At 34.5% G+C, this 10,479-nt stretch overlaps 1 protein-coding gene across 1 annotated transcript; it reads right to left on the bottom strand.

The window, feature by feature from the left end:
• Positions 1-1,320: 1,320 nt before the first annotated feature.
• On the bottom strand, positions 1,321-6,433 carry LOC107801373 (putative RNA-binding protein C1827.05c). Its single transcript, XM_016624690.2, has 8 exons — positions 6,186-6,433; positions 5,239-5,353; positions 5,060-5,115; positions 4,093-4,140; positions 3,863-3,960; positions 2,487-2,556; positions 2,240-2,350; positions 1,321-1,651 (listed from the first exon to the last, which is right to left on the bottom strand). The coding sequence occupies exons 1-8, from the start codon at positions 6,288-6,290 to the stop codon at positions 1,601-1,603; spliced, it is 654 nt and encodes a 217-aa protein (XP_016480176.1). The 5' UTR covers positions 6,291-6,433; the 3' UTR covers positions 1,321-1,600.
• Between the last annotated feature and the right edge of the window lie 4,046 nt (positions 6,434-10,479).

Genomic DNA, 10,479 nt, shown 5'->3' with positions numbered 1-10,479 from the left:
CATACAACTAATTATATAGCATACACTTATTTACAACTTATCTACACCTTTTATACAATAATTTTACCTAGTTAAATTACATCTACAATATCATATAACTTTCATACAAATTTTATACAATATTTTTTTTTGTATATTTTGTATCTTATTTGTATATATTTTGTATGTGGTGTGTGTTCCTATCTAAAATTTCAATCAAAACTCTTTCTTAATACAATTTTGATACATATCAATAACTTTATGTAAAAAGATTGTATTGATAACTTAAATAACAAATTTTATACAACGATTCATACATTATACAACTATTTTTCAACTTTCATACAACATTCAAATAAAAATATATATATATATATAACTACAACATAATACAATTTGCATACAATTATACTACAACTTTACTACAATTTCGTAAGTATATTGTATGTCATGTGTTCTTCTTCTTCTTCTTCTTATTCGAGTTTCAATCTGAAATTCAGCCAAAATCAAGTCTAATCTTCACCAAACACCCTCAAAATTGAGATATAAACTCCAAACAATATTCTCAATTGTTTGCAACAACATCCAATCCAAACAAATAATGATTTTTGAAAATCCAAATTCGAATTCAAAGCTTCAAAGATCTTTAATGACTATCAATGGTGGAGAGTCAAACACCTTCAAAATTTATTGATTGACAATTTCAATTTGAACACCAATTGTGCAACATGAAATGAAATTGCTAAGTAAAAACTCTATAGTAAAACGATTGAAATCCATTAAAAATATATACAACATAAAAGGATAAAAAATAGAAAATATCAGAGGAATAAATATTGAGGAAAGAACAGAGAGTGACGAAGAGAGAGCGCAGGTGAGAGAGAGGGAGAGAATAAGGATGAGAAATAATTGATTTCCTATTCAATTCCTAATATAAAGGAATACTCATTTAAAATCCTAAAGTGTATATAATTGTTAAATTGTATATGCATATATAATTAAATTGAAACTTTGAGTAGGGATGGTAATAAAGTTTCAAATAATGTATAGGAAGGTAAAAATCCAAAAAAATTACAAACTATACAGCTCCATTTTGCAATAAGCCCAAATTGGTTAACGGGTAGATTTTCATTCATTTCAAACAGGGCTGGTTCGCTCATCCAGAGACGAACCAGTAAGTAATGATTTTGCAAGCAAACAAAAAATTCAAGTCCCAAAAACTATTTTTTTTTTCCCAAGATGTTCAACATGAACTAATTAAGCCTGTAGATTCAGTCTTTAGATATTTATGGAAATCATTAACTGTACATTCAGCAGGGAAAAGAACAAAATAACCAAAAGAACTACAAATCTGGCACATCATAGCCTAAACACTTTGCATTAAGGTACTAGATAGCTAGAAAAATTCATTTTATCACCCTTAGGAATTCCAGAATTCTTGATAGTTTGAGCTGCGGTAACAAAATTGAAGCTATAACCAATAGACACTTGGATTGATGGCTTTCCATCAGCCAGCATGGCTCAACGGCACGTGACCTTACAGCTTACATGACCGTGAATCGTGATGCAAACTGCCACGCATATACTGCTCTACTTGCTGCCTTAGTTCTGCTGGATAGATCTATTCTGCATCGAATCTGATCTTCTTCGGTGCAGCCTGAATTGAACCCACCTGCAAATGATATTGCCAAAATTAATTCTAACTTATGTTTTTCTAAGGTTAATCTATTCAAGTCTAATTCTTTGGAGGGTGCATCGTAACATAACATATTATACTTTTTAATATGTAGCATACAGAATAAATAGTCATGCACAATAAAATACACAGAAAACCTCATATATATGTGATAGATTGCCAATTCTCTAAATTCATAAATTTTGGTGGCTCCTTCGTAAATACCATAACCCCTGCATGTAACTTCCTAATGGACTGTGCAATAGTTTCAGCTAACCTATAAAACTCTTGCATTGTTCACGTGCAAAGGCCAAAGCATTGGTCACTTTCCTAATTCCAATTCTTTCGAGTGGTTAGCCAAGTGATTAGCATTCTTGCACCGACGAAACAAATGCTGCTCAACAGTACGATACTAGCCGAGCATGCAAAAGTTGCTATAAAGAAAATATCATGTGCAAAATCTAGTTAACTGCTATATTAACCAAAACATAAAAAGAGTTTCCGTACTCTAACTAGTAACAAGCTGGCTGTATTTGCAGCATCACAAAGTAAGACTGAGAATAAATGAAGCTCATATGTTCTTACAATTTCTGGGCACTCATAGTCAATTCCTGCTGCTTCAATCCTCTTTCGCCTCTTCTTGTCGCGCTTTAATATTTCTTCAACCAACTTCTTGTGCTCATCCAGTGTTCTTTCCTGGATATGATTGTTGGCACCCAACAAGCTTATATTTGAAAAGATAATGGGAGTTCATAATACTAGACTCTTAACATGCTCTTAAGTCTTAGCACATGCCAAAAGCAAAAATGTTAATATCCCACTGAATCTTTACCTTATCTTGACGCTTCTTTTCAATTTTAACCCAATCCAAGGGTTTGTACCAGCGGTTCACACCTTTCCACCTATGTACAAATCAGAGTTGTTAATCACCATCAGATAAAAATTCAAATTTTGAAATATGCATCTCCATGCTAATGAAGTATCATAACCTACCCACTAAATTTTCACTACTTAATAGTCCTTGTGAAGTTTTAAAATATTCACGATAATACCATGGTTCTAGATATATCTTTTGCTCCCTTATAATGAGATTATGTAGTCAGAACATGACCAAATTAAATGTCTTCAAGTCTATGTACATGGGAGGAATCATATCATCATGAAACCAAATAACTTGTGCATCTCAATTTTCAATCTTGAACTCATAACTCATAATGTAGGGAAAAGATTAAGAATAATATCAGACTTTTGGTGTCTTTAGTAACAAGAAATTTACATAGCAGAGCTTCAAATATATAATAAGCATTATCAGCACTTCAAAACTGCTCTCTGACATGTAGAGATCCCATTATGTACCCGACCAGAGCACAACATGCAACAACATATTTACACTATTTCTGAAGGTGCAATATGTTGGCTAGTCTTTCACACACAAAATTTCAGAGCTTCCAATAATTTATTTTTTACTTTCCGCCCAAGCCTAAGCTGCACCTTTTTCCTTCCCTCGGTAGAAGTTGTTGCCTATTCGGAATCTTTAAGACTAAGCATATATAATTTTGAAGCAGAAAACATTCAATCAATTACACTAGTACTTCAATTTTGCAAGTTGATGTATTTTTAAAAAATATATGTTTTATCATACACAAGGGACCAGAGCACAACATGCAACAACATATTTACACTATTTCTGAAGGTGCAATATGTTGGCTAGTCTTTCACACACAGAATTTCAGAGCTTCCAATAATTTATTTTTTACTTTCCGCCCAAGCCTAAGCTGCACCTTTTTCCTTCCCTCGGTAGAAGTTGTTGCCTATTCGGAATCTTTAAGACTAAGCATATATAATTTTGAAGCAGAAAACATTCAATCAATTACACTAGTACTTCAATTTTGCAAGTTGATGTATTTTTAAAAAATATATGTTTTATCATACACAAGGGACCAGAGCACAACATGCAACAACATATTTACACTATTTCTGAAGGTGCAATAACAATGTGGATTATCAGGTAGCCGGTTCTTCCATGAATCCCCAATATATTCTTTAATCCAACCAAAAAAGTGTTCGGAATGAAAATTGATATGCAAGTAAAGGGGAGAAAGAGAAAAAATGGAAAGAAACCACAGAAATTTAACAATCTCTTCAGAGTTGGACATAAAACAAATTACCATTACAAATTGGACGAGAGAGAGAAAGAGAGACCCTTACAGTCTTGGATGTACATGTTCAGGAGGAATAAGATGAACTTGCAATAAGTGCTCAAACAAGAGATAATTATGCATAGTATCCGCAACAACTTTTACAACCTGCACTTACACAAAAAAGACAACCAGAACGGAAAGAAAATGATCAGAGGATTTTTTTGAGATTGAAATGATCAGAGGATTTTATAAATGCATATCTATAACACTACAAAGCAGCTAGGACAAGTACAACACCTCAGGGGACTCAAATTCTATGAAGCCAAAATGCTTTGATTTTCCTGTCTGTAAAGGAAACGAAACCAGGATAAGACAATGAACAAATAGAAAAATTACCCAAAGGAATGATAACCATATCAGCGCATTAACATATAAGATATGTAGCTTAAAGGATACATTTGCAGTGCATTCCCATAAGAAAACAACAATAAAGGTGTCAATGGACTAAGAGATGAAATAAGTAGTTTGAAGGATGAACTTGAAGTGAATGCTAATGAATCACCCTTGACCCTAAGCTACTACATATTTATGGCCTATAGTTTCACAACTCTCTTGTAGATGAAAAATACTTCATAATCTTTAAAAGCAGGATTCATAATCAAGGTGTTTCCTTTATCAAAAGAATAATTAAAATTGTAGTAGGACATTGAAGAAGAAGAGCAGAGGCTTGGCACAAGAATGAATTAACGAGATCGAACAGTAGTGTGACAGGAGATAAATTGGGTATTGCTTAACTTAGAAGGGTGACCTGGCTGGTTTGTGAATTTGTATGTGATTCGATGCATGCTTTGGTTGCATCCGCTGGAACCGTGTCTATGAAAATTATTGACATTTAGAAAAAAGGAATAACTTGGATACTAAGATGAAGTAAGTTGAACGTGGAAATATTACTGCCCAAAAGACTTTTCTATAATTTGTTATATATTACTTCCACAGCCATGATTTACTCTTGTTTCTTAAGTTACTTTCCTTCAGTTGTAGAACAGACTATCATAAATAACTAGAAAACATCAATGGTCCTTAGTATTTGAGTGAACCATCTTTCATTAATAAATTTGGACTTTTTAGTTAGCAGATATGTTAAATATGTAATAACATTAATAACCATAAAGCATTAGATAAGACAGTTAAAGACCAAACATAACAGAAACTCTAGTCTCTAAACAATGACAATCAACAACTAACAATTGGCAGGAATATTTACCTTATTATTCCTTGAAATTCTGAGCCTCTTGATTGTACCAAATTGCTTAAAGAAACCTGAAAACAACATATACGGTATATCACACAATTATTAAAATTCATACTCTTACACATAAGAGGAAAATATCAATTATCTTAATAGGCTCATTTACAAATAAATTTATAGTGACAAATGCAAACCTTCCATTTCATTCTCATAAAATCCATGCGGGATTCTCCCAATATATAAAACTGTGGCTTTATTTTCCCTCACTTCAGTCTTTGGAAGCTTCTGTGCTGGCCCACCTTCTAATGACTATTTTTTTAAAGGAGAAAAAACAAGTCATAGACAGCACACCAATTGCCAAATTTTTTTTCTCTTCTTCTTTAATAGTAAACAGAACAACAGATTGACTTTGAATTTTACAGTAATGATTCTAATGAAGATCATCGCCCACTAAAATTTCAACAGAGCAAACATAAGACTGTAAGTTACCTAAAATCTATCTCACACAAACCCATCCCCTCCCAAGAATATTTCTTTTGAAGCTTTAACCCATGATTACAAAGTAGCCATAGCATCTTTAAGAAATGTCAGATGCTCAAAGCTCCTTTTTTTTTTCTACTTGAAAAGTAAAAGCTCTATTATATCATCTAGACCATTTACATTTCTTTGCTTCACCAGATTCTATATTCTTCAGATATCGATGTTTCAAAGTATGACATGACACCTATCTTCCGTCTTTTTTTGTGTATGTAAGGTAACTGAAATTTTATTAGATTTAATTTCCGAGCACTAAGATAGTGCTGGATAGTATATCACGACACCTATATTCCTTCAAAGCATCTAGCATTCCTCTCCTTCCACATTGTCCATGAAATGCTTATCAAGCTTGAGGTCCACATAGCAAGGAAAGCACTACCTCTAAATTATACTGTCCTTCTCCAATTGCTAGACCTATTCGCTTGATCAAGGACAATTTGACCAGCTTTTGAGTTACGTTGGATTCAAGTCAATCTTTTGGAAAAAATATTTACTTGAACATTAGTGTAATAGATAAAATAAACTTTGAATTAGTAGAAGTTAATGCCAGATTTATTTAATAATTTTCTCACAATTTCAATAAACATCCATATGAATAACGTACCAGAAAGTCATGAGCTACATGTTTAAAAACTGAAGAAGCAGAAAAATCGCTTGCCCCCTTCTTCAATTTCTTGGTAATTGCTTTCTTCTTTGCTTTAGCACCCATCTCGCAGAGTACGGTGATAAATAAGCCGCTGAATTCGCCGGAGTTGGCAAGCGCGAGAAAGGAAAAATTAGTTTGTTGTTGGGCGATATCTTAAACCCTAAACCCTGTGTTCGGATCTTCTCGTATTTTGTTTTCGGGTCGAACCACCCGCCCAGAATTTGAAGGTTTGACAGTTGTGCATTTAAACGCCTAATGGTTTAGAGATTGGTGTTTAGACTCCTAAGGTTTGCCCTTTGAGCATTTGAACTAAGAAAAAGAAAAAAAGGGTCATAGACAACAGAATAAAATTTAACCATGGACATACAGGTGCTATCACAGGTTTGTACTAAGGTATTCAACCATGAAAACCTTGGTTTACTCATACTGATTTGTGCTGGACTATTTTGGACAGTTTAAGTATTGTATGGGGTTGTATCATTTCTAAGTGGTATTAGCATTATATAATGCTCATTCTGGCGATGGCATAAGGGAAGGTATTGTCCTGCTTGTTCTCGATTATAGATAACCCTATGTGTGCAACTGTTTGGTTGTTTGAATTTGACTATGCACAATTAGGTTACAAACTATATTGGGTCATGCTGGTATAACTGTCTCATGCCTATTACTAGAGCACTTACCCCCAATTCGAAGCTCCTCTAGAAAATCACATTTTTTCTCCCCATCCTTTTTATGTAATCCTTTCTTTCGTTCTCGTCTTTCCCGTCTCCCGCCTCCAATCTTTTTTTCTCCTCCAACTTATTCACGTAAGTATACATCACCATTTTACCAGTCCTTGATGGGAAAGAAAATAAAGGGAAGATGGTATGGCTAATTTAACATGAATTATATTTTGAGAAAGGAATAAAAGAGATGGGAGGAGACAAAAGAGAAATGGATTGTTAGAGATTTTTTTTGTTGGTTCGAAGATAGTGATTCACTGGTGGTTCTCGCTTTACATGTTAGAAAAGGACGAACAATAAAGATGAAGAATGGGTAAGATTTGCAGTCGCTGGAGATATTTTTTCGCCAATATCTAAATACTTTTTTGATCGGCAATTTCTGAAACCACAAAGTTTTATAGGATTACTTTATAATTATAAAATTTAGTCATTGTAGTAAAAACACAAAGGCATAAAAATAATCTCCATTACTGGAGCTTTGTGGTATTGATCAGGGGTGGGCGTTCGGTTATGAATTACGGTTCGATACTTTGGTATTCGGTATATCAATTGTGCATACCAAATACCGTACTAAAGTAGTTCGGTACGGTTCAGTATTTTCTTGTTTGGTTCGGTACGATTCGGTACGGTTTCGGTATCGTACCGTCGGTCCGTCCCTATTAATAATGCAGTTATAACTTATAAGTTATAACACTCTCACAGTCCCGCTCTGCGACAGAACACTCAATTTGCACATAACAATGAAGAACTCCCACTGTTAGTTATGCAAACAGAACTACTACTCGATGTTAATTAGCTTAGTTCAAACATCCATGCAGAAACTAATATGGATGTTTCTCAGTTGAACTACCAGTCAGTTGGACAAAAGATACGATTATGGGTCATGATGCTCAATCAAGTTATGTACACCGGGGTTAGAGACATTTTATAAGCTCCAACACAGCCTTCACACTATTGCCTTTCATCTGCTTCAGCTTGCAGAGTTCTATGTATGCTACGGCAATTGCTTCATGTATCAGAGGAAGTTGTTGTAAGTGGTTTGATAGACGATCAAAGTGATTCTGGTCCCTCTGCAGCAATCCTCTTGCACAATGCATCACAATTACTGATTACCTCTGTCAATCGCCCTTTTAACTCCCCAAGTTCAACATGTAAATCATGTACTGCATGCAATTCAAACATTGAGCTAAAAATGCATTCCCTTGCTAGATTAAATACCTCGAATCAGATATCATATGGACAACTATTTTAACTTTATTCTAAATCCCCACAATATAGTAACCCTAGTGATTCCTTTGGGCATTTATACTTTCTTTTGCTTTTCGATATTGGAAACTATAATACCTTCTGATAGATTCAGTTAAAACAAATACCCTCTGATAGATGATGCGAGGCCACTGAAATAAATAATATGGATGTTTCTCACTTCTCAATTTCCGAAGCAATGCAGAAACCATAAAACTACTACTATATGCAGAAACATGAAGAGGTAAATCCTAAAACGTATAAAACATATAACTATTATATGCACTTATGCAGAAACCATAGAAAACATAGAACTACTATATGCAGAAACCATAGAACTCCCAATTAAATAAACAATTTAATGAACAAGACCAATTAAAAATAAATAGAACACTTGGTACTAAAACAAAACCAATTAAGAACAGAAAATAGAACACTTAACGAGTTAACCCAATTAGACAACAAGCAGTTGCCGAGGAGAGGAGTCGTTGAGGTCTTGAAGCTATTATAGTCGTGACTCGTGAATCCGCAGCAACTAAGCAAAGTTGAAATATTTGAGAGAAGTCTAGGTTAGAAAATAGAAAGGAAAATGGGGTTTTTGAGCAGATAGCTTTTCTTGTCTGCCTCTAAGCCTCTAAGGGATTAGGGAATTAGGAGTTTTGGGGTGTGAGCTTAGGCTTATTAGGCTAAAAAATAAAAATAAAGTTGGGCATGGACTAAAATATTTTGGTATTTCGGTATACCAAAATATCAAAAATCCAATACCGTATACCATACCGAAATACTGCAATTTTTGTGCCGAAATAAACCAAAATACCAAAAAATCGAAACTGAAATACCAAATTAATTCGGTTCGGTTCAGAATTTGATTTTTTAAATTTTATGCCCACCCCTATATTGATGGATGAATTTGATAGAACGATATAGTTTGGGGGGGGGGGTAGAGAAAAAAAATTGATAATTGATAATTGAATAAAAAAAGGTGGGATTCGCAAAAGTTACACATGTTAGGAATAATTTCCCGAAAAACGGATAGAGTTGAATTTATACGTAGTTCTAAGGGTACGTGATATATCTTGATACGAATCGTATAAGCGAAAATATCGAGTATTGACTGTCAATAATGAAAATACTAACGAGGTTGAAGGGAGGATGATTTATGAATAGACCGGATGAAAATGATAGATAAAGCTCAAAATGATAATTTCTCAATATGAAGCATATGCACAACATCTAAGTTATGGTGTTTAAATGCCTTTATAGTTGTCTCTTTACAAAGATAATAGTCATCCCTCTTATAGTGGAGGGTCCTACTTTAAATATAATTAAAAATACATAGTGTGGAACCATGATAAGTCAACTTTTCTCTTTTTCCTGCCGAGATTCTCTCCCTTAGTGTGGTTGTAACGACTCTTGTCCATAGGCTCGATATTGACTCGAGCTCGATATTGATTCGAGCTCGATATTGATTCGAGCTCGGTTTTGACTCGGGACCCGGTATTGATTCAGGCTCAGCATTGGTCGGTATTTGGCTCTCAAGCTCGATAACGTTACTTCGCATCATGGTTCGATTTGGATTCGAGCTTGATAATGACTTCGAGCTCGGTATTGATCGGTCCCTAAAACTCGAAACTCGGTAACCCGGCTTCATATCTTATCCTGAATTTATGAAGATGCTCTTCGACGCTCTTTGGTCCATTATGTTCCCATCTCGACCAGTCGTACGAAGGCCGAAATCGGTTTCGACCGTATTCAAATAGTCTCATCATTTCTCAAGAAGGATGTGGAGAGAAAGGATATGATTTCCCAATGGCTCGATCAGATATACACTAACATTAGCATCGAACCCGTCCATGACGTACGTAAAAGATATCCCGTCGGTTCAGTTTATCAAGGCATTAAATGCGTGTCAGACGGTGGTCGGCCACTGCTGATATTGAATCGTCATTCCCTAATCTATAAATAACATATCTTTTTACCATTTATCACTTTTACATCTCCAATTTCCAAAATTTCTAAGCTCTTTCTTGCATCTTCTGAGTTTATCTGCAAGCCTGTAATTTTCACTGCAAAATCTTCATTCAAAACACCACATCTTTGTCATATCCTTCTATTTTAGATCTTCAAAACCAAAATGGTGAAAACATCAAAAATCGTTCCTCAAAAAGAAAAAACTTCTTCTTCACATCATACCGCCGATAAAACACCGGTGGAGCCACAGCCTGAGGAGTGTGTTCTCGGTGCGTATGTTCTTACCTCTGATTTTAAGGTCGATAAAGGCTCAT

This window comes from Nicotiana tabacum, chromosome 22, assembly GCF_000715075.1.
Source record: "Nicotiana tabacum cultivar K326 chromosome 22, ASM71507v2, whole genome shotgun sequence".
Taxonomy (NCBI): Eukaryota; Viridiplantae; Streptophyta; class Magnoliopsida; order Solanales; family Solanaceae; genus Nicotiana; species Nicotiana tabacum.
This window is presented reverse-complemented; position numbering and strand designations above follow the sequence as displayed.